Here is a 24,919-nt window from a genome sequence, read left to right on the forward strand (position 1 = left end):
CTGTAGTGAGAGAGGAAGAGGAATGTTGTGAGAAAACCCAGGGATATAAAGAGTGAACTATCTGAAAGTGCATGTTAGGGGGTCAGGATTTGGCCCAAACAAAGGCACGCCAGAGAGAAGGGACAGAATTAGCTCTGCTTTCTCAATTGGGGGTTTCCCCTTTAATAGCAGTGAGGTGTGACTCAATTTGAGCAATTCTGGAGGGCTGAGTTCAAAGCCTGACAGTGGGAGGAGGGCGTCTGTGTGGGAGAACAGCAGACAGTTAAGATGGGGTTTCTCATTAGCAGTGGCGCTTTGTGTCCTGGCTATCACCGCTGCACACCACTCATTGGCTTTCTGCCCTATAATTCCTCTCCCCGCCTTTTTATCACTAAGACTCAAACTGAAGACATAATATCGGTCCCCCGAGCCCCCAAACATCCCCCTTTATGAGAGTCTGTGTGCAGTCCCATGATTTCTGACTGTACACAAGCTAAACCAGCCAAAGGAGGACACATGACAAAGCACAAAGAAGGCAAGTAACAATTATTCACTGAAGTTACATTGGCATTAGAATAAGGTTCAAACAAAAAATTCCTAATTTTCTTGCAAATATAATAATAGTCACTATTCAGCACAATCAAAATATTAACGCTGCCCCCCGCCCCCATGGGAATTGCAATTCCCTCAGAATATACATATGAAGAGAGCCAGATATTGCCAGACTAAAATCCCAAAGAAAGCAATTATGGACTCTTAAATGATCACGGCACATAATTGCAATATGAACATAACGTGCAAATATAGAATGCCACACTACCATTTAGCCTTCATGCTAAATAACCAGTTAGCGCTTTTTTAATGTATTTATTCAGAATTACTGTTGCTATTACATTACGCATTTTCACTTTCATCTATCCATTCATTTCCTGTACCTCTTTTCCTCATGTGAGTCACGGGTGAGATGGAACCTTTCCCAACTGATTTTTGGGCAAGAAGCACAGCACAGTAGCTATTTGCAGGGCGTATATGACAACCTTTCATGCATTTACACAGGTCTAAGGATAATTTAGAGCAAAGGAGAAAGCCCATATGAGCATGGGGAGAACATGCAAAATCCACACACTGGAGCTGAGATGAAAACCCAGCAACTTAAAACTGTGAGCCTGGCATGCTAACGAGTAGTACACAGTCCTTGCCCTATTTTAAAATCTTCATAGACAAAACATAATATCCATTCATCCATCCATTTTCGAATACGCTTATCCTCACGAGGGTCGCGGGCGTGCCGGAGCCAGCTGTCTTCCGGCAGTGGGCGGGTGACACCCTGAAATGGTTGCCAGCCAATCGCAGGGCACACAAAGACGAACAACCATCCGCGCTCACACTCACACCCAGGGACAATTTAGAGTGTCCCATTAACCTGCCATGCATGTTTTTGGAATGTGGGAGGAAACCGGAGGACCCAGAGAAACCCCATGCAGGCACGGGGAGAACACGCAAACGTCACACAGGAAGGCCGGAGCCGGAATCGAACTCTGCACCTCTGCACTGTGAGGCAGATGTGCTAACCAGTCGACGACCACGCCGCCCCAAAACATTGTATATTAAGAAAATTATAAATGCAGGACTACGCATTATAAGATTGTGTATCCATTTCTATGCACTGACACAACAGTATCAATAGTCCACATTACTAATCACTTAAGTGTGATGATACGACTAAATTCAAAGGATTACAATTCATACAATAACTTACACATCACCTTTTACCAACAAAAATAAATTAGCGTGCTTGTGAAGAAAAAAAACAACACACAAGAATCATAGTTTTGCCCATTAAAAAAAACAGCTTTGGACCGAAAGAATAACTATGAAGTACAATTAGTATTTACGTAGTATAAAACAGGAACTTGTGAAAGTGTGGCGTCGATGGCGCTAATGTGCGGAAGTGACCGTCACGACTCCTTGCAATCAATCCCAAATATTACCCTGATATTTGTCAAAACGGCTCTGTGCCACGCCAGCCATCCGTGACTTGTTCGGTCATTACATCAGAGAGGTCACTCCCACGCCACCCTCTGTCTCCACCATCATTCCTGGGTCTGATGACGGCCTAATAGCCTGCACTCACGAGACTTAAAATTGACCGTTTTTAGAGGCCACCTGCCTGCCTGCCAGCTGGAAGTCCATCATCAAAAGCCACGCTTGTGCAAATGTATAAAGTAAAACCATAAATATACTGTTATGAGTGTGCATGTAGCTGAATCAAGCTGATACAGTACACTGATGAATCGTCGTGGATAGAAGGTGTGCCCATAATGGCTGACAGATGCTCCACTCTGCAAGTCGAAAGTGATTGCATCTAACACCCAATCATGGTTGACCCCCTGGCTATGAAGCTGTCTGACAGCGGCGCTCATCTCAAGTCCACATTTGCATTAGATTTCCATGGAGCTGAGAAATGATGTGAGCGCTTCAACAGTTTGTTGAGTCTCCTCCTATGGCTGTTAGGATCCAAAATCATTTTAGAGGTACATGTTCCCCGGGGCCAAATGGATAGTTATTTTGTCTTTGCTCAAGATGAGAAGTAAAAAAAAAAAAAGCATCATGATCGAATCATTGTCAGATTGCTCGTGTCATCTTTTTAAACAATAACCTGCAGCTAGACGGGCCACTGGAGCTATTGCTCAGAGAAAGCGTAACCTGTGTCTCCTTCAGCTACACCAGTGCCGTTAAAGACGAAATCAATAATTATTATCATAAAACCAAAATATCATGTAAGGGAGGAATTGAATCACAAAGAATGCAACCAGCAGTTGATACCAAACAACCTTATACAACAGTATATGCCCTGCAAAAGGCATCTCTTGAGTATCTTTAAACCTGCCAGCACTGTACCAAGAGGAAAGCACAGTAAATAGATTGCAGGGCTGCAAATTGAATTTCAGGGCATGACTTGACTCGAAACACCTAATAATCCCATGTCACTCAATGTTCTCACACTGAGAAAGGTGACATTGGGGTAGAAGAAATAGAAAAGACAAATCAGAATCTTTTTCATGCATGTCGTTTCCATAAAGGCAATGCATTCAGGCTTCTGCTAGGTGGCCCGGCGACCCATTTCAAGGACAAGAAATCAATTATAACAAAAGAAAGCAACTATGGTACCTTTTCCCACTGACAAAGGCGCACACATTAGAAGCATAGTAGAAGATAATGCTTAAAAGAAATTAAAAATAATGATGTTCATGGCCTACATTCAAAAGTAACAAAACAGAATCTCTCTCTCTCTCAATATATAGTCGCTGTTGGTGTAGTGGTACACTCGCCGATGAATATATATTGAATTGTCCTGTTGTGCATGTCTTCTGTTATTCAGCTCGTTGTTATGCTGTCCACCTTGTTTCTTTTTTCTTCGATACAAAACACTAAGTTTCAGATAATTGCTGGAAAACAGCTGCAGAAAATATATTTCTTTTAGCACTTTCGGCTATGTAATATTATATTAATAAGTTCATAAATAAATGTCATTTTTTTTAAAAACCCTCCAGCTAATTAAAAAAATGTTTTGCTTCCTAATTACTACATGCAAATACCAAACCTGCTTACAAGCAGCAAGCAGAACCTGCTAAACTCAAAATCAATAAGAAAGTGCCGGGTTTCCAGTTTGACAGAAATCTCAATTTTCAAGACTCATAAGAAGAATTCACATATTAAACAAGTATTGGTGCAACAACGTTAGTAGTACTGAAAGTACAAGGACATGTGGGGGGAGTAAACCAAAAAAGTAATGGTATAAATGTCTACAAGTTAGTTGCCACCCCTACCTGCAACAATGAGGTGCGCTGTGCGACTCGAAATGGATCCTAGGTTTTCAATGGTGGCCACACACTGGTAAGTGCCCTCATCAGGTTTGTTGTGCTTTGAGTGAACCACATGGGTGAAGAGTAGGGAGCCGTCAGGGAGTATGCGCCGTCTCTCATCTGAAACCAGACTCATGAAGGTGCCATCTTTCTTCCATTCGATGCGTGCTGGTGCGGCTGCATCGCTGTGTGCAGAACAGTTGAGCAGCGCAGAGTTCCCCCGAATGGCCACTGTGTCCCGGGGCTCCACCGTGAACCAGAATGGACTGAAAGGCTGTGCTGCTGATGCTAGAGGGGAAAAAAGAAGACAGAATATTATGAGCTGGACAACGTCTCAAACTTTCTCATCATCACATGATCTATCATCTGGTTCAAATCTGCTTTGGTGAAAGTATTAAAAAAAAAAGAAAAAAAAAGTTTTGGATCGAAATATCTTTGTCAACCGCACAAGTCATGGGAAAATGACTGCTTGCTAAAATAAAAAAAAAGAAAGTTTGGAACTCCACGGCTGGTCATAAACACTAAAAGTTATGTTCCCAAAGCAACACATACAGAGACTTTTCATTTCGAAACCACGAGCCCCATTGAAATTGTATGGAAGGACCTGACAAATATTACTCAGACTAGCCTCCCCGGCAAGTTAATATCGCGCTTGTAAGCGGAGAGCGCAGTGAAGTTGTACAGACTTTGGAACGCAATTGCAATTTCCTTTCCTCGGGTATAGATGTTAACATCAAACTGAAATGGATCGTCAGAAAGTCTGAAGAAGTGCAATTGTTTTGCATTTGTACTCATCCATTATTCAGGCACCAGCACCTAAGAGTCACACAGTGGTATTGGTTAGACAAATAACAGCAATTGCCATTTCTGCAGGGATGAGGAGAGCCAGCAAATAATTAAGTGTGCATGGAGGTATTTTAATAATGCAGCGAATGGAGTGAAATAAGAGGTGGAATGTTAAACACAGTTTAAACTATGCCGGCTCTCATCTTAAGAAACCGCATGTCTCCAAGAGCAGGTGAGGGACACCCAGGGCGAGAGAGGAAGGAGAGAGGCTATGAGCGACATCAGTGCTTGAGCAATTGAACTTAAGTCCCCTCCCTACCTAGCGGCATCAACTCCCTTGTGTGAGCCAAAGCCAGAAGCTTGTAATGTGGGCGCCATTACGGACCAATATCAATGCTTGTCTTTAATGCACCGAGTTATCTTGAAAGCACAACTATGGGAAAAGTGCTTTAGAAAATGACTGGAGTCCATTATAATTTTTCACTTGTGCATTAGGGAATACATGCCAGGCAATTCAGTGCTCCCACTAACTAAAGCTGTGCAATCATTTCGATGCTCATTCGACAACGGAGGGGATGGAAGTGCCCCCATTCTTTTGAAATGAATGACTTGATTCCCAACCAGGGTGCCATAGCACACTCCTTTGCAAGGGAGGTTTTTCAATCGCACCTACTTTTTTTCTCCATTTAATATGTATTAAAAAGAAATAGATGTGTTCATCAATCTATGCCAGCGACAAAGTGACACTGCTTTTCTCGTAGATGGTAAAAGGCGCAGTAAACCCGCGTTATCCATCTGCTGGCAATCATACAACAGAATAAGTTGTGGCGTTCCTGCGAGGTGTGTTCAATGAAACCAGCCTAGAAGTCAATTTGTGAAAAATCAGTCAATCAACAATTAACAGTTGAACCTCAATTCTTTGGTACGTCGACTTAGTTTGAACAAAGACTCAAACTCGGATGTTTCAGTTTTTTTGCATTTTTGTTAATTTTGCATGTGTTGAAACAATGTTGGAATTATTGTAGATACCATGACCATTCAGAGAAAATCTGCACAGAAAATTACGTGTGTAATGTGTATTTGTTTCAAATTGTGTCAAACGTTACGAGAAGTTCATCTTGAAATATAATGACACAGAATTGTGAGTAAAAACTACAACCAAAGAAGACATTTTAGAGAGGTTTAAAATACTTGCAGGAACAAAAAGAAAAAACATTAATTAAAATTTCAGAAAATGCCGAATGTTTTGCAATTCAGCCGATTCACGTACAGTTGCACTAATTAAATATTTGTAGCCAAAGCTAAAAGCTAAAAAGTGTTGGTTCAGAAAGAGTGCAGGATTTTAAGCATTAGGATGAGCAAGTTGTAACAATATTACACCGACTCAAAGTACAATCTGTTCAGATCCAGCAGTGAGGGAGCACAGCACCCGCTTGCCTCTGAAAATTAGGAAACACCAGGACAGGCAACCAGTGAGAACGAGGGAGCAGAGAGCGTGAGGCCAGAAAATGAGGTTGTCTACTTGATAAGTATGGGCTGTTACCTCTGTCCCAAATCCACTTTGCTCTGTGTCATTAAAGGTTTCGGGAGCTCGGCTTAAGGTGATGCCATGATATCCTATATGGCGCTCTCGAGCCAAGGCTGTAATACTAAACATAAGCCCATGCTGGGAAATAACGGAGCAAAAGTACATTGGCGCATAACTCATCTAAGTGTCTTGTTTTCCACGGAACAGGCAAGAGCCATCCTTTTGGAAAAACACACTGAAGAGGAGAGGGATAAAGAGGGTGTGCTTGCACAAAGACTCTGTTTTGTTCCATCAGTGGCTCAGCAGGAAACCTCCTCCCTTTACTGAGACGCTGTCTGAGAGCAACCATATTGACTACCCTTCTTATTGAGCCACTCTTTCAGAATAGACCTCTTTCAAAACCAGTTGACTTTTCTTCACCAGAGTCCCCTCTGTGACCTGGGGTGGAAAACAAGGGCACGCTAGGCATCTTGGTAGAAACACTTCTTACGCACACAAAGCCAGTGCAGAATTGGAAGTGCAATTTAAAAGGCAATACAGTCGAGGTCTTTGCTTTTGTTACGAAGCATACTGTGGCCAGGGTTTTTCCTGGCTCAAATTGAGGCAGAGGTGCTACCATCCTGACCACGCGTCATGGCGTGCGTGCATTCTATTAATTCAATGGGCACACTTTCTTTTACAGGAAACATACTTTAACTTCAGAGTTAGAAGAAGAATATGACTATTATTAGGTTAAAGAATTTGTATATCAAAACTTGCATTGGAAAATGATGGCCACACGAGCTAGGAATCTAGCTTGTGTGGCCACTTTTGTTTGAGAGACACAGAGGATTTTGAAGCAGCCTTCATGTGCTCTGTGGTCCATGCCCACTTGGGCTGCAAAAGCAGGCTGCAGTATCTGCCGTAAAATAAATAACAAAACAGATTTCATACACTCATTCCCCGCTTCCCCCTCTGCTACGTCGACCGTCTCACATGCGAGAACGAGTTCAGTCGCCTCAACAGCGGTCAAGCCACTGTTTTATTTTTCTAACAAAGTTGGGTATGTGGAATCTTTATGCAAGCAAAGAAGCGATTCCTGGGAATTTAATTACTGGAAACCGGTTATCAACATTTTTGATTCCCAGCCCTACCAGTACACCACACAAAAATAAAAATAAGTGGCCTCCAGGCCACCCTGACAGCACTGTGGGCAGCTCCTTCAGCCAGAGACTGATACACCCGCGCTGCAAGAAGGAGAAATATTTCTCCATTGTGAGACAAATCAAGCTTTTATTGTCTTATCTTAAAGCCTTATCAGTTTCAAAACCTATGACACAGTTAATATAGTTGTATATTTTGACCAAAGCCGAACAAATGACTCCACGAATGGGAGATTGCACAGAAGGATGGCTTTCCTTATGTGTGTGAGTAGTTGACTGAGATCCGGGAGGGATTACGCAGTGGGGAAACCTCTCACCTGCTGTGGATGTGATAATTAACCAGCAATGATTGAGGCCTGAATCTGCCCTCTTATCAGCCTCCCCATGGGCCAACAGCGAAGGATCGCCCCACTGAGACAGCATTGCCAACTAACAGATGCAGAGCACACGCTCCTTTGCTAGCGTGAGAAAAATGCAGTGTTCCCCGTACATTATGACGACTTTAAACTGAACTTCAGTCAACCACTGAAAACCATTTGAATATTTCACACCGATTTTTGATAATAGACACATTGCCTTTAGCCCCAAAGCACTGCAGCAGCTTTTTAATGAGACAGAATTTGCTTCTGAATAGTTCGGGGAACTCTGGGGTGGGGGGGCAGCGGGAGGACTACGATTCCATTAAAAAAACTGCTTTGTTTCCCTCCAGCCCTGTGATTATCCAAGTCTTCAATGAGTTCATCCATCTGGGGACACTGTTATGTACCTACAAATGGGGGGAGGGGGGGGGCGCGTCCAGGAAGTAGTCAACATGCTGGACAGATTGAGCCACGTTCCTCCTCTCACCAAATGAGATAGTCATCTGAGACAGGAACTGACATTCATCTTTGGCCATACTAGCTACACTACCCTCGGCCCACCACCGCCACCACCATGATACGAAAGAAAATTGTGTGGTTGTAAAGAGATAGTCTATGGATTTTTTTTTTTAAATGAAACCCCCATAGAGTGCTCTCCAGCCCCTGTTTTTTGCAACCATATTCACTCTTCAAAACATAAAAGAAAATCAATAACATTCAGAATTTCCTGCAAATCGAAACGCAGCAATTTATAAGCAATGGATTCAGAAATTATGATTTATCCCATTTTGGCCTCGTCATAAAAAGGAAGAGTTTTTGAGTGTGATCTACTGTACAGTAGCGGTCACCTGTCGTCAAATATGTGCGTGTTGCCGTGTAACAGGTCAATTCATTTGTTCAGTGCAAGCGCTTCTGGAAGTTGAAAGGGCATGAAATCAGGTAAACATTTATACAGTGGACCAACACTGTCAATACTAATTACAGAATCAGTTATTGACAAGAAAGTGCTTTCTATCCGAACCCAGGCTGCAACTGTCTATATTTAGCCTGTAATGCATCATTGCCCTCTCTTGAAGACACAGACACAAGCCACTTTTTTATAAAATCGTGAGATGGAAAAGCATTATTGAATTGTATGCCACGAGAGAAAACCAGAGGAAATTGTTGACTATCTGGACATGGCCTGTGATGGATGTAAATATAAATTCCCACGCTGGGACAGCACTTTTCAGATAAGATGATTAGCTCCTTCTAAACGCAACGTGAAGGGACTTCTTCATTGCTCGTTTGGGTTATTTTGCAGTGCGTAAACAGCTTCAAAGTGCTTGATGGGGAGGCGCAGATAAGAGAGGAGCAGGTCTCTGCATGCTCAAAGCCTTTTGGGGGAAATCATTCAACACCGTCAAACAAGAGATCAAAGAAGGTAAAAATATTCTGGGAGGGAGACTTAATGACTATTTTACCTGAAATCGGATACTACTCCTGAAAAAAAAAAAAAGACTGTAAACTTAAAATACTTGCAGACACAGTAGTAAATACATACAGATGAGACCCAGTAGTATCCAGTGCAACATGGACGCAGTGAAGGAATGCATTTAACGACAGCCAAGTAATGACAATGGAGTTAAGTGTGGTCAGAGGGGTTAAGCGGTAGCACCACAGGCCAGGCAAAATTACAAAATGAGAAGGCTGTGACAGGTTTTTAGACATTATTAGTGTCGTGTACAAGATTGTCCAGCTCCGTTTGAAGTTCCCTTTCCGACAAAGAACCATTTTACTCTGTACATGGGCCGAACTAACACACAGCGCTCAACAAAGGAATGCGTCTGTAATATACTGCAGTAAGTTTAACTTGTGTCAATTGTTCATTTGTTTTTCCAAAACCAAAGAGGTACAAAAAAAGACTAAATGATGGTGAATAATGACTTGCTTTCGAAATAGTCATTCCAAAAACCGAAATAAAGAACAAATGATTCACTTTCTGCTTCCCCAGAACAAATAGAAAATGGAAACAATAGATGACGGGCTACTTGGATATTTGATTAATTTCTGGTATGTTCATTTACCACAATTTGCGTGAACTGAAACATGAACTTTCACGTGACTCGAAGGAACTTCATTTATTTCAATGCAAACTTAGGCATGAAACATCTTAACTTGATGAATTTTGAAGAGATTTTCCATCCATCCATTTTCAAATCCGCTTTATCCTAAGATGGGTCACGGCGGGTGCTGGAGCCTATCCCAGCTGTCTTTGGGCAGTAGGCAGGGTACACCCTGAACCGGTTGCCAGCTAATCACAGTGAAGAGATTTTCACACTGTTTTGTTTTTCAAGGTCGGACAAAAAAATGTGCATTGAAAATCGGCCTTTACAAAAAAAGATTTTGAGTTTTCAGGAAATAATAAGTTGAAAAAGATTCTCGAGTTAGATGCATGAGACTCACTTGTATATCCGATGTACATCTATTTGAACTGCCAATCAGTTAGTTCCGCTCATGACGCGAGTAAAATTGTTATGAGGTTTGAGGGAAAACTATGACGGTATTTACACAATGCATTACAAGCAAAATTAACTGCCGTGGTCTTTAGCCAACCACAAGATGGACGAGACGTCCAAAGGGATCAATGCAGATGGTCGTGGAGCTCAAGTATCTACTGTTCTATATATTCAATTGCTGAAATATGGCTTGGTGAATGGTCATCAGTGAAGTCAATGCTGTGTGACCACCCTCTCTGAATTACACTCTTATTCCTCTGGGCCTTCTTTTCCATTCAGCAGATGTGCAGAGCTTGCCCACACCTGTTCAACCATTAAGGCTGCTTTGTTTGCACTTTTGTGCCACCGCATGGACACTTTTTTTTTTCCTTTCTTCACACTCCAACAGTGAGCATGAGGCCCGTGCCAGTCTTTGCTGGTGTAACTAAACAATCAAAGATAACGGAGGATGCAAAGCGGGTAGCAAATATGAAGGGTAAAATGTTGCAAAAAGATCATCTCTTAAAGGAGCCGCATCAGACTCAAAGCCTCATAAAACATGCAACCTTGGGCACACTCATTTTGTCATCAATGTAAAAAATAGCACTCTTTCGCAGCTCAAAGAGACAGACCAATCACCACAAGTTTGCAAGATCCACATCTTGCAACAAACTCGTGATAAGATAAAAATAACAGTAGTCGACAGTCGAAAACCCACACTGGAAGCCATCTCATCATAGAAGTTGACAAACCACTTGTTTGGTTCTCAAACTTTGACAAGCCAAGTGAAATGACTTGATTTTCCTCTTTGTGGCAGCCACTTCTACCAAAATGTGCCTCTTTTCGATTCGTTTTGACACCTCTGAGTGCAAAGTTACGTAGTTGTGCTTATCATGTGGGAAATTGGCAACCCCAATACAAGCTCTTTTTACCTCCGCAAATTGTCCAATTTCTCCCACATTTGCAATGTCAGTGGTTTAACTGGCTTGTTTTAACAGATTACAAGAACCTCTTGCAGTACCGCTTGAAGATTTCCAAATGAAATAAACAGGAAGACCGGCCACGTAATTTGTAATCGATTTGGCAGTGATTTAACCACAAAACATTCCTATCTCAGCAATTATTAGAACACTTGAGAGTCAGTGAGTTAGCTAAACCCTATTTCCGGAATACTGACGGCCGGTACCGTCGCTGGATTGTGTGCTGATATCGTGCGCGTGTGTGCTTTGGTGTGCACGCAAAGACTGAGCACATCGGGAGGGGTCCCCTCTCGCCCTTGCACCTCTCTATCTGCATGTATGCCTCTCACAATGGAAACATGGGTGTAGCAGAGCACATAAGCAGTTGACACAAACGTGTCCTGTGGCAGATTTGATCAGAGTGCAGCTGGCGCTACATCTTATCATTCGGCCGAGGTGTGTAAACAGTCTGTTGCTGAGCACAACAGTGTGTAAATGTTTACTGTATTTCAAGAGCGGACGTAACCTCAGCAGAACATTTTGGACCAGTAGCCAATTCTCCTGTTAACAGCATCAACTAGTAGGAGCCATTTTTTCCACTCCTGGCGCAAATGAGGGATTCAAATGCTTAACTGTCTCTAAATGTGAAGCTCTCCTGTCAATCTTAACTGTGAAGCCTCCATCAAAGGAGCATCAATAAAAGATGAGAGGATTATGTATTTAATATGCCGCATACACCTTTACTTGGTATAGTGGCCATAAATAATTCACCAGGGGCGTATCAGATTAGTCTGCGTAATGCTGACGCAACACTTTGCTGTCATGCTGAAGTTCTTTCCCAAATAGGCGAGTGAAACATTGGATGGAGAATAGGCTTGGAAATGACGATGAATTGTTTGCATTTTTCTTCATTTGACCCCCCACCCCCACACCCTCTCCCTCTCCGAAGCAACAGTGCTTTCCCCCTTCTTTGTTCCTCCCTCCAACTCTGATGTATAATGAGGGATGTTCCCTTAAATGCGTGTCTGTGGATCCGAGGCTGAGACGAGGCAAGCTGCCGAGCAAATAAGTGGCTGAGTGGCAGCAGCTGATGAGCACTAATGATTTGTGTGCAGTTCAGTCTTTCCCCCTGAGGGTTTCATGCACATCACACTAGTCCACCCTTAACACCACACCAACTTAACCAAATGTGCCGAATCCGAAACACAGAAAAATAATGACCTAGTATGTGTGTGTTTTTCAAATGCCGTTCGGCAGAACACCACACGGGCATCAACACGCAAGTATCCGCGTAACTGTTTGTGGTCAGGAAACATTTGTTCCAAGGGCAGAAATCCAAAACATAAATAAATAAATAGCTAGATAAAACTGAAAGTAAAAGTAATTGAAAAGGATATAAACTGAAACTCAAGGCAATTTGATTTTACCTTGAGTCAAGTGCTTTGAGATTACTGCCACAAGATTGATTTTCCGTCGATCATTTGCTCTTTGATTCTCTTAGAGGAAAATACAACAATACTTTGTGCATTTTGTGTTTAGGCACATTTTGTTGTTTGAGTTTGAAACAGGTGAGCAAAGGCGTAAGCACCTAATCAAGTAAAAAAAAAAAAAGAAGTGAGCGTAAAAAATATATTTTGTCACACGCATGACAGAAATAGCAAGAATGCCTGTCACTCAGCCAAACCCTTATGTTGAATACGAGGTTATGGAAGCCCATGCACCTGATGGAAACAAAATAGCATAGCAAGTGCAAATAGAAAAAGCCCATTTACTGTACGTTCATCCCTGCCGCAGTCGTTAGACTACCGGTAATCCTTTTATTTTCTTGATCAAACAATTAACCTTGGGAGAAGCGGACCCATGCTATGGTAGACTTTAAGCTCTTGGAAAACAAAAACAAACAAAAAACTAAACAAAAAAAAAAAAACAGGATTAGTCACCACAAATAGTTTCCATATTTAATAGCCTCTCTCAAGCAGAGCGCTTCAAGCAGGTCTTTCTTGTCCTCTCCACCACGTCTGAGTGTTTGCTTAAATTATTAATACTGCCCTTGAAGGTTGTTTAGCCAAAAGGCAAGGAGGTAGTACAAAGTACGCAGAGGCGACTTCAGTCCTTGTTTACATGCGTGTGGGGATTATGACTGACTGCTCGTCACCTAATCACCCTCAGTGCTGTCAGTCAGATGTGGTTGTTATGGATGTACTTGTCCGGATGTCATATATGGAGGTGTCGTGAATATAAACACAACATGGTCGGAAATCCACAGCAGCATCCATAGACGTAGATTGCAAATTCATGGTTGTTTTGCAAAGGCTCTGTAAAAGTGGAGGTGTTCAGGGTGAGACCAGCTGGAGTGCAGCGATATGAGGAGCGACATGCAAACTGGAATTAACTTGCAACATTGAGAATAATTATCTTCAAAAGCAGTGACAAATACACACCGCGGCCAAAAGTAAACAGATTAAAAAAAAAACACATTCCAAAGGTGGAGGTGTCGTGGTACATTAAGAAGTGTTTGACAGGCAATACATATAATATATGTATTTTTTAAATGTAAACACAAGATGCAATTTAATCCACTAGGGGTCTCTGAATGAAAACAAAACATAGAATGATATGGAACAGAGGGTCACTGTTATTGTCTTTTCCACTTCTATAAATAAACAATGGAATACATTTAGGTATCATGGATGGTAATGTGTCCATGGCTGCCTTGAATGGGACGACCTGCAGCAAATCTAAACCAAAGATGGGCAACTGGCGGCCCGAGAGCCTCAAATGATTTTTGAATGGCTGTTACTCATTCTATTTCTGAGATGGAGACTTTGCAGAATGAGCACTTGACTATACCACGGTGAAGCCATGTTTGCCTTAGCTGAAGTCTTCACAGTCACAGTTTCATGTTTAAAACGTGCAACCATAGCGAGACATTTACCGTACTAAGGGGAGCAAAAAAAATTATAATGATTCACAAAGGTACACGAACAACAGAATTTTGATTTTCTTCACAAGAACTGGTGTCAGTCTGTTTGAAATGCATGAGGAATTGTACCCTTTGTGTCCTCCCAAAATATGGATGCAGTTAACACCGTCAATAACATTGCAAACACGTAGCGTGACTTGGAAATATGGCTGTCGTGACTTCCGGCGGACTCACCCTGCAGCGGAGACGCACCGTATTGTTTTCTCTTTACAAAGCAGAGTGAGCTGGCCAATGCTGCACTGTATCATTCAGGAGAAAGTCTGCCTATTACATTGGGGATATTGAATGACATGCAGCATGAACATAGTATATTTGATTTTGTAATTTAAAAAAAAAAAGGACAATGTGAGTTCTTGGTTACCGGTGCAATATTTGAGTCGTATTTTTCATGCACAAGAACCCTTTGCACCAGAAAAAACAAAAAATAAATTAAATCACAGTATGAGGTTATTTTGTTTGCTTTAAACTCTTTGTTGTTGAATTGTTGGTCTTTTATCCATGCATTTCAATCACTAGCTATTAAGATAAATGGGTTCAATTTAAAAAAAAAAAGAATACATATGCACAAATCTTGTCCATATTAAAAATGATATTTGTGTCAAATGTTTGTTTGAAAAGTGCACGGTTTTATGTTGCCCCCTGGTAGTGCTGATAAAATATAGTCAAACCTCTCCATCGTGTAAGTTATGCCTACCCCTTATACCGTATAAGCCACTTACATCCTGATTGCTAATAAATAAGCAGGGCGAGATAAATTTAAGGCTGGCCTGCTGGCCCAAGGCCAGTGCACCACGATGTCAGGCCACGATCTAAAAACAGACACTAGGCAGACCGGGTCAGTACACATTTCAAAGTCAGCTGAATTTTATGATGAAGTACACAAAGAGGTGGACGTCTTAGCTGTGGAAATGTTTTTTTGACGGCTTCATTTGACTTGCGACAGACACGATTCTGGATCGATTCCAACTCTTTCACCAAAATCCCCTTTCCAAACACTTCAGCTTTAGGAAGAAAAGCAAAACAATGAGAGTAATCTTTCAAAACGCTGTGCGTGTGTAAGCATTCGGAGATATGCCAACTGTTGGTTTTCCTGATAGCGACATCCGTTTGGTTTCTTGTCATGAGCACAGACAACACCAAAAGGTAATGGAAGAGCCAGTCTGACAGGGATTATGGAAATGGGAAGAAAAGCAAATTGGTGCAAAGCTTGCATTGCGACTGTTGCGCTGCATGAAAACCGTATTACAACACACGCCGCCAAATTGAAACCGTGTAAAAGAACACCAAGGCAAATATCTGAAAACATCCATCACCCAGAGGCTCGGAGTTCTCGCTTTCAGTTTCCGCCCTTTCGGCGAGGCCGCATTTCCTCTCATATGAACCTGTTTGTACATGCCTTTGGGGATGGGATAATTAGCTCAATCTATTTTAGGGATCTGCTAAAGCACTTGCAAACAGTGCATCACCACCACTAAAGTTTGTACAAGAGGCCTGAAAAAACAGAGAACCCATTTTTAGCGAAGGGTTGCTGCAGGGTTTGAACACTATTTTCTCCTTTTTTTTTTTTTTCCCCATTTTCGACAGGAGGAGCATCTGTCATGTTGAAAGGCAGAGGTGATAATTAGACTTGGCTCTTTTGATGTGAAAACTACACCATCATCTGTTTTAAGGATGGCCGGCCTGACCAGCAAGAGCGATCCAGACATAGCCAAGATATTCCTCATATTGAATCTCAGACAGTCATATGAAACTACATAAAGCCTTAATTTGGAAATTAATTAGTAAACGTACCCTCTATTTAGGATCTTGACAAGTTGAAAGATGCCTCTGGACCGGGGGCATGCATGTCTGACATCACAGCAAGGACATACTATTGATACAGAGAAGAAAAACCAGACATCGGGAGGGCATACAGTCCATATGAAAAGGTGAAAGTCTTGATGACAGACCCAGTAGATGTTCTGAAGAGTACAGCTTGTCAAATCAGCAGGGGGACAAAGGAATAGGGCTGTCTGGGGCCATGTGGCCACACCCTAGGAGCCCAGCCTATGTTCGCGCTCCCCTACACAGCCAACATGGTATTTCCTGCAAAATCCTGGGGGCAGGGCACCGGGCACACCACATGATGTATTTTGGGCAGATGGCTTTAGTCTTCTGGGTTCACCCAGTTTGGGATATTTTTCCTTTCGACTTTCACCCAAGATAATCCTTCTGGTTATTGTGTATTATGATGTTTACTGTTTTTATGTTAAAAGTTGAGTTGAGTTGAAGGGCTGGGCGGTTATGTCAAGAATAATCATCACTACTCTTTTTACCGACATTGAAACCATGACTTTTCACTGATTTCAAAACGCAATACTCATTCAACTACCAAAACTCCACTTTGAGTATAACTTATTAGATCCAGGTCATGAATTAGTAACAAGTAAAATAAAAATGTTAAAATAAGAGCAAAAAAATATCTATCTATATATAGAAATCTCTCTCTCTCTCTCTCTCTCTCTCTCTCTCTAGAGAGAGAGAGAGAGAGAGAGAAATATAAACAAATATCTGCTTTTCCTGCTGTGTATGCCTTGGCCTCGCTCAAATAAGTGTTTTATTATTGCATCTGAATGGTCAAAGTCAGATATCAGCAGTTTTATGTGAAACTGATTGTACATTGTTGCGATATGCACATTGCATGGGCCATTTTCGCACGAGTAAGGTTGTTTTTATATATTCGGCAGCCCTATATTACAAATAAAGTATTGCTCCATATTAATTAAAGGTAAGATGCCCAATGCTATCTTTTGCTGGCATTAAGCTAATGTACCTAAAATGAACCAGGCACCTCCGTGGCCAAAAAAGGTACAAATCAAAGCTAAAATAATTATTTTTAAACAAAGTACTTTTATGCCAGTACAATACTGACAGTCAAGTCCTTTCTTTTTGCCCTTGTTCATTCTTTGAAATGAACAACAAGCACACGCATTTCTTATGCAGTTTGCAAAAAACAAACGAAAAAAGACTTCTTGTCTTGACAAGACATGCATTCCCCCCACCCTCTCTGACCGCATCCAGGCTAACATGTTACTACTAGCCTGTTGTTACTTGATGTGTGATTGGCTTAGACACCAATCGGCAACAGAACAGAGTTGCTAAAAATATCTGTTGTCTTAACCAAAGACAAAAACAACTAAAGACTGGTACACAAATAAGGATTTTTTTTTTTTAATCTGAAAAGATCTTTTTTTTTTAATCTGAGAGAGAAATTCAGGCTTTTAACAGTTTTGGTCGTACAGTGTGTGTGGTCTGCGCTGATAATCTCAACAGAGAACACCACACAAGATTCTGTTCCACCACCGCTCGAATCCAGTTCTACGAGGCACTACTCGTGTGATCGCAAGTGATTTCCCAAACACCAATACGAGCAGACACTTCCGGGTATGGCGCCGATGGTCGCCAAGTGTTCTCGAAGAGGACCGGAGGCAGGAGCGTTGTAACATGGTAATGTCGGCAAGAAAAGACTTGCTTTGAAAATACTTCCAGCCGTCTAGGAAACCCACTTGCATACAAAAAAAACGACATTGGGTAGGACATGTTTGAAACTGTTTTATTTACTGACGCTTCCTTGGACATCAGTCATGAAATCTGCGATCCGAACTGAGTTTTTTCATCCGTTGCATCACTAATATCAAGAGTGGAGCAGTGGGAAATTTGCTCACACTTAATTGTTCATTGTATGGCCCTAAACAACCAATGAAATGATTAACACAGATGAAGAGTTTTCAGGCACAATTTGATACTGTATTCTATTTGATGAGCCTTGACTGCACCTTGGTACAGAAAGGACAAAATCGAGCACTTGATGGTTATCGCCAGTTTGAAGGGCTAATCACGCAGGTCTAGATTGCAAATGTTCATTGGGGGTGGGAGGTACGGTGGGGGAGTGGCGCTCTTGTATTGTTGTAGAAATCAAATAGCGTTGCCATGGCGACCGCCGAGCAGTGGCAGCCTCCATGCAGTAACCAGAGAGCGCGGACCCCTTGGGACCACCTCACCTCCCTCCTCTTTTACCGCCAGCGTGTTTATAGGAGGGTCACAGGTATCCAATTTGGGATGTAGAGCAATGATCAAAAAGTCACCCTTAAAAAGGCCCAGTCCATTGGTCAGCCCTTGTCATTTCAAAAATGCATTCAACATTCATTTTGCAGCTAGAACTGAAATATATAGAGCCAAAACAAGAGCTCAAGCTTGTTGATAGACATTTTGGCCAAATGACAGACAGGGGGGACAGGTATCCAATTTGGGATGTAGAGCAATGATCAAAAAGTCACCCTTAAAAAGGCCCAGTCCATTGGTCAGCCCTTGTCATTTCAAAAATGCATTCAACATTCATTTTGCAGCTAGAACTGAAATATATAGAGCCAAAACAAGAGCTCAAGCTTGTTGATAGACATTTTGGCCAAATGACAGACAGGGGGGAGGGCAGGAGGAGTCCCACAATTCCAGGCAACACAAAATAAACAGTTCCGTGTGTGCAAATGTCCATGTGCGTGTGCACTCACACACGCAGCACAACCCCCTCCTCGAGCTAACACAGGTAGTATTGTCTGCAGCGTGGGGCGCTGCTGGCAGCAAGCCAGTTGAGCCGAGTCACTGGGCGAGTCCTGCTCCAGTCCACTGGCTTCACCGTGCCAGACTCAACAGATCGCTCCAGCTCTTTAACTGTTTCCTATCCATCAGTACTGCCATCAGAACTGCTGCGACAGGATTCCCAGTTGATATAACACAGCAAATATTGTATTTATTACTTTTACAAACCTATCACAGATGACTGCATGAGTTCATTTTGCTGATTGCACCCATGGTGATTGATTTAAAAAAAAAAAAAAAAAGGGACCTTTTGCTCCAAGGGCCCCCAAAAAAAATTTTTTTTTTTAATCTGAAAAGATCTTTTTTTTTTAATCTGAGAGAGAAATTCAGGCTTTTAACAGTTTTGGTCGTACAGTGTGTGTGGTCTGCGCTGATAATCTCAACAGAGAACACCACACAAGATTCTGTTCCACCACCGCTCGAATCCAGTTCTACGAGGCACTACTCGTGTGATCGCAAGTGATTTCCCAAACACCAATACGAGCAGACACTTCCGGGTATGGCGCCGATGGTCGCCAAGTGTTCTCGAAGAGGACCGGAGGCAGGAGCGTTGTAACATGGTAATGTCGGCAAGAAAAGACTTGCTTTGAAAATACTTCCAGCCGTCTAGGAAACCCACTTGCATACAAAAAAAACGACATTGGGTAGGACATGTTTGAAACTGTTTTATTTACTGACGCTTCCTTGGACATCAGTCATGAAATCTGCGATCCGAACTGAGTTTTTTCATCCGTTGCATCACTAATATCAAGAGTGGAGCAGTGGGAAATTTGCTCACACTTAATTGTTCATTGTATGGCCCTAAACAACCAATGAAATGATTAACACAGATGAAGAGTTTTCAGGCACAATTTGATACTGTATTCTATTTGATGAGCCTTGACTGCACCTTGGTACAGAAAGGACAAAATCGAGCACTTGATGGTTATCGCCAGTTTGAAGGGCTAATCACGCAGGTCTAGATTGCAAATGTTCATTGGGGGTGGGAGGTACGGTGGGGGAGTGGCGCTCTTGTATTGTTGTAGAAATCAAATAGCGTTGCCATGGCGACCGCCGAGCAGCGGCCGCCGCCATGGCGACCGCCGAGCAGTGGCAGCCTCCATGCAGTAACCAGAGAGCGCGGACCCCTTGGGACCCCCTCACCTCCCTCCTCTTTTACCGCCAGCGTGTTTATAGGAGGGTCACAGGTATCCAATTTGGGATGTAGAGCAATGATCAAAAAGTCACCCTTAAAAAGGCCCAGTCCATTGGTCAGCCCTTGTCATTTCAAAAATGCATTCAACATTCATTTTGCAGCTAGAACTGAAATATATAGAGCCAAAACAAGAGCTCAAGCTTGTTGATAGACATTTTGGCCAAATGACAGACAGGGGGGAGGGCAGGAGGAGTCCCACAATTCCAGGCAACACAAAATAAACAGTTCCGTGTGTGCAAATGTCCATGTGCGTGTGCACTCACACACGCAGCACAACCCCCTCCTCGAGCTAACACAGGTAGTATTGTCTGCAGCGTGGGGCGCTGCTGGCAGCAAGCCAGTTGAGCCGAGTCACTGGGCGAGTCCTGCTCCAGTCCACTGGCTTCACCGTGCCAGACTCAACAGATCGCTCCAGCTCTTTAACTGTTTCCTATCCATCAGTACTGCCATCAGAACTGCTGCGACAGGATTCCCAGTTGATATAACACAGCAAATATTGTATTTATTACTTTTACAAACCTATCACAGATGACTGCATGAGTTCATTTTGCTGATTGCACCCATGGTGATTGATTTAAAAAAAAAAAAAAAAAAGGAGACTTTTGCTCCAAGGGACCCCAGACAAGACTGCTGTTTTAACCACTGAGACCATCCCAAAGGAGTCGAACGACATCCTTTGATTCCAGGGACTGTAGAATGTCTCTCCTTCTGTAACGAGTACCTTCAAAGGCCCTTTGTTCCTTTGTGGCAATGTTAAGTCACTTAAAAAAAAAAAAAAGACTGAGATTACACAGGGGAAACATAACGATACCGAGACAAGAAGAAACTACAGGTAACAAGTCAAATGACGAAACTGAATAAATACAGCTGTCCTGGAACATTTTGGAATGCATAATAAAAAATGTTGATGGAAAGAGGTGCCTTGCAATAAAAAGTAGTGTGATGATAATCTAAGAATATGTTGTTTTTTTTTGTATACTCTGTGAAACTAGTGACCACAACAAAAAGATCAGAACATAAAGGAATAGATCTTCAATTCTGCCACTTGTCCACAAATCACTGAATGGTTTGGGTCCTGAATACATGAAAGAAATGCTGAAAATAAACCCTGTAGAGCTCTGAGTTCTACAGACTTGGGTCAATTAGTGGAGCCCAGAGCTCCAAGTAAACATGGCAAAGCTGAATTTAGCTGTTATGCTGCATACAAATGAAATTAGCTGTCAACAGATGTGAAGTCAGCCTGTGTGTAAATGCTTTTAAAACCAGGTTCAAAACTGCTTTTTTTTCCTCATACATTCAATGAAAGGCCTCTAAACAATTTGTAATCATTTTTTATTTTATATTTTTTGAAACTCACTTTTATTTCTTTACTTTTAAATGGTTTTATAATTTTCTGTTAACGTGTTTAAATGTTGTCAACATACATTATAGTAATTTTTGGAAGCTACTTTTGTTTTCTCTGCTTTGTTTTTGTATGTTGTTAACTGCTGCAGTTGGAGTTCACCAGGGCAAATAAGATTAGGAATAGTAACATTGATTACCCATACATTTTTCATGCCAGAAAATTTTAATGCCAGGACTTTAGTTTAATTAGCAGCGCTCAGTGTGGGTCTGTATTGTTCAGTGGTATATGACCAACACGCAGCAGAACAGAAACCGCCACATGTGAATGTTCAACATGTTTGCTAATGAACTCCAATAGCCGAAGATAGATTCTCAATTCTCGATTTGGCTCTCTATAGGAGTGATGACGATGGAAAGTTTCAGGAATGATCTCATCAGAGGGACGGCACAGACTGTAAGGTTTGGAGACAAAGCTTGAGAGGCAAGACTGAGGTGGCTTGGAGGTGCGGAGTTGGGTCAGTAGCTACAATATATATCGGTAAAAGCATGCTGGAAATGGAGTGTAAAGTTGAAGACCAGAGAAGAGACTTCTGGGTGTTGCAAAGGGAAGACTAGCAGATAGAGTAGCTGGAGTTACCACAGAAGATATAGAGTACAGGGATGCAACAGGATGATAGGCGGAGGGACGAAAGAGAAATAAGGGTGAAGTGAGAGATCAACAATTATGTTGTGGAACAAAATAATATTACATATAATAAACATTAAATAATTTACAACAAAACAAAAATAAACACAAATACAATAACAAAACAACCATTCATTTATTGGTGTTAGACACAAAGATCTTTTTTTTAACCATTCAAGTGGAAAATTTGAGTAATTTGAAGTGAGATTTTCTCCTCAGTTTTAATTACACATTTCTTGGCACCCATTTTTCTCCAAGAGAAATGTAAACTGGAGTGTTTGGAAGGAATAGAGACTCCTTCCAAGTCCAACATTTTACCTCACCAATGTAAAACAAGTTAAAGTATGTGGATCCCCAAAAAATGGACCTTGGCATTTTTTACATCAACTGATGATCCCAGATGCAACATAAACTGAGGAGTACACGTTTTACAACTATTTTTAAAGGCTTAATGCGGTTTCTTCTCATAGCTGAATCAACAAAACCACCATAAGTTCGCTGAGCACGTCAAATCTGCCCACAAAAACACATCCATATGTCGCCATATACTGAGCAAAAATACATAAAGCATCTTTACAGAGCTTATTGTCATTCCTTTAGTAGAACAAAACATGTTGACAAAGTAAACGATCATGGCAAAGCTCTGAAATACAACATTTGCTAATAGGACCATGTGTGCTCTTCCTTTCTGACACAATAAGGATGCAGAATGAAGACAGTGCAGAGTGGGCTGTTGAACGTCATATCAAATCAATTGACTTCTTTCGCTACATAACTGTGATAGATTTGGAGGTCAATATGCAGCATTCAAAGGGTACAGAGCTCTGGACGTCATGTGACCGATCCCCGCGCACATTTGTTTACTCAGTCTTGCTGGCGGTAGCCTTGGCAGGCGAAGGATTTACAATAGAGAGCCGTGATAAAATCCGCCTTTATCGGTCAACATTCGATCCAGGTGATTTCATAACTCACTGATGAAAAGGACTTTAGATACAGGTGCAAGCTGGAAAGGTTGGATATAAAGCGTAGGAGTACCTTTTATAACTATCGCTATGGCAGAGTGGCAGAATGCTCTCCATCTCTACAATTCCCAGGTATCTACCCATGCATCCATCCATCCATCCATTTTCTAATCTATTTATCCTCACGAGTGTCGTGGGCATGCCTGAGCCTATCCCAGCTGTCTTCGGGCAGTAGGCGGAGGACCCCTGAACTGGGTTCCAGCCAATCGCAGGGCACACAGAGACGAACAACCATTCGTGCTCACAATTTGGAGGGTCCAATCAACCTGCCCTGCATGTTTTGGAATGTGGGAGGAAATCGGAGTACCCGGAGAAAACCCACGCAGGCACAAGGAAAATATGTACACTCCACGCAGGAAGGCCGGAGCCAGAATCGAAGCCTGCACCTCTGCACTCTGAGACGGACATGCTAACCAGTCGACCTCCCAGTCGGCAAATTGCATAATAAGAGTTCCCTTCTCACTACACTGGTGAGTCCTTGCGATCATACAAAGGCTTGAAATATTACAAGTTTAGGTTAACGGCGTGTCTACTTATGAGACTTGCAAGGTTGAATCTTTGAGACAATGCGACTGGCAGGATTAACCAGGTAGCCTCAGAGCCAGGTGTGGGCTGGCTGGTGGGCGGGGAGCAACACAGGCGGGAGGCCCGGCCATCCGCGGTGCTCACTGCGTGCTAGCAGGTGGCTGCAGCCAGAGAGGGTGAAGGAGGCCAGCTGGGTTTGCCAGCCTCGCCGCGGGGTGGCGCGAGAAACATGGCGCTCAACGGAAAGCCGCTGCAGGCTCACAGGGCATCCCGCCTCTAAGTCATTATAAGCCAAATCACACCCCAGAATCTGACATTTTTAACCAAGCAAATTTTGTTATTAATTAAATTCGTTGTACTTGTTTATAGTGATGGCATAACACTAAATCTAAAATTTGTGGTCAATCGGAGCAGGGGTTTGGTCGCCATGATCTGCCGAATTTTGACATTTTTAGCAAAAAAAGGGGTGTGGCCGCCTTCCTTTGAACCCTTAATGTACATCTCAGGAACTTCTGGGTCAAGCTATACAAAAGAGGTATCTATCTACCTTTCTATCTAGGGCTGGGGAAAAAAGTCTACCAACTCGGTTGTGTCGATCACAAAAGTTGAAAAATGGATGCCTCGAAACCTGGCAACAATGTGTTTCCGCATGGACATTTGTTGCGGCAGACACTCTTGCTGCAACAGAGTATCTGGGCATTATGCCCATTGTTTTCATTTGTTAAATAGTCAAAATTAAAGTTTTATGTAATTAATGCAATGTGGAGCTGCAGTTGCTTGGAGACGAGGCTCATGAGAACACAGGAATGTACATGCTCGTCAACCAGGAGGTGGGCCGGCCACCACTGCACTATGATGGGTAAGGAAGGATACAAGTTTTGTTTTTGACTTCTTAGCTAATGTAATGTACCCTACCATTGCTACAGAAGTTAAACGTACTCTATGGCATTTGTAGACGCCACAATATATTGCATTCATTTTGAAAACGACGCTTGTGTGTGTGGCCTTTGACTGAAACATCTTTGAGACACTCACAAATGAGTGCAGCTCATGCTGGGGAGGCTGAAAAGCCTCGTCACAGTCAGTTCGACCACTTTGTAAACGGAGAGCAAACTAAATCGCTGTGCACGGTTAACCATGTCTCATGCGTGTTCATCCTCTAGCGAACTTAGCATAGCTTGCTCCAACATGCATCTAGATGGGGGAGGGGGGTGGTGTACGGGATGGGGGATGGTGGTAGTGGGGGCATTCTCCGAATAATTGATGGGATAAGCGATTCCAAATTGATTAGTTTGTGGCAGCCCTAATATTTACCGAATGTCACATTGATTTAGGAATGGTTGAACGCAGATCTGTTGTTGCTTGTGTGCACTTTAAGATTACAATCTTGAAAACGCTTTTCCAGCTGCATGGACATTTACTGTGACCGGAGGA

The 24,919-nt window shown here is 42.3% G+C and overlaps 1 protein-coding gene across 13 annotated transcripts in view; it reads right to left on the reverse strand.

Moving 5' to 3' along the window:
• The window catches only part of neo1a (neogenin 1a), a 159,815-nt gene that overhangs the window by 86,333 nt on the left and 48,563 nt on the right, over window positions 1–24,919 (reverse strand). For all 13 annotated transcript variants that reach the window (XM_019886837.1, XM_019886836.1, XM_019886844.1 and 10 more), the window contains exon 2: window positions 3,810–4,133. In XM_019886837.1, the coding sequence (XP_019742396.1) occupies window positions 3,810–4,133 (324 nt within the window). The remainder of the gene's footprint in view (window positions 1–3,809; window positions 4,134–24,919) is intronic.

Source organism: Hippocampus comes, unplaced genomic scaffold (assembly GCF_001891065.2).
Source record: "Hippocampus comes isolate QL1 unplaced genomic scaffold, H_comes_QL1_v1.1 scaffold261, whole genome shotgun sequence".
NCBI classification, from domain to species: Eukaryota; Metazoa; Chordata; class Actinopteri; order Syngnathiformes; family Syngnathidae; genus Hippocampus; species Hippocampus comes.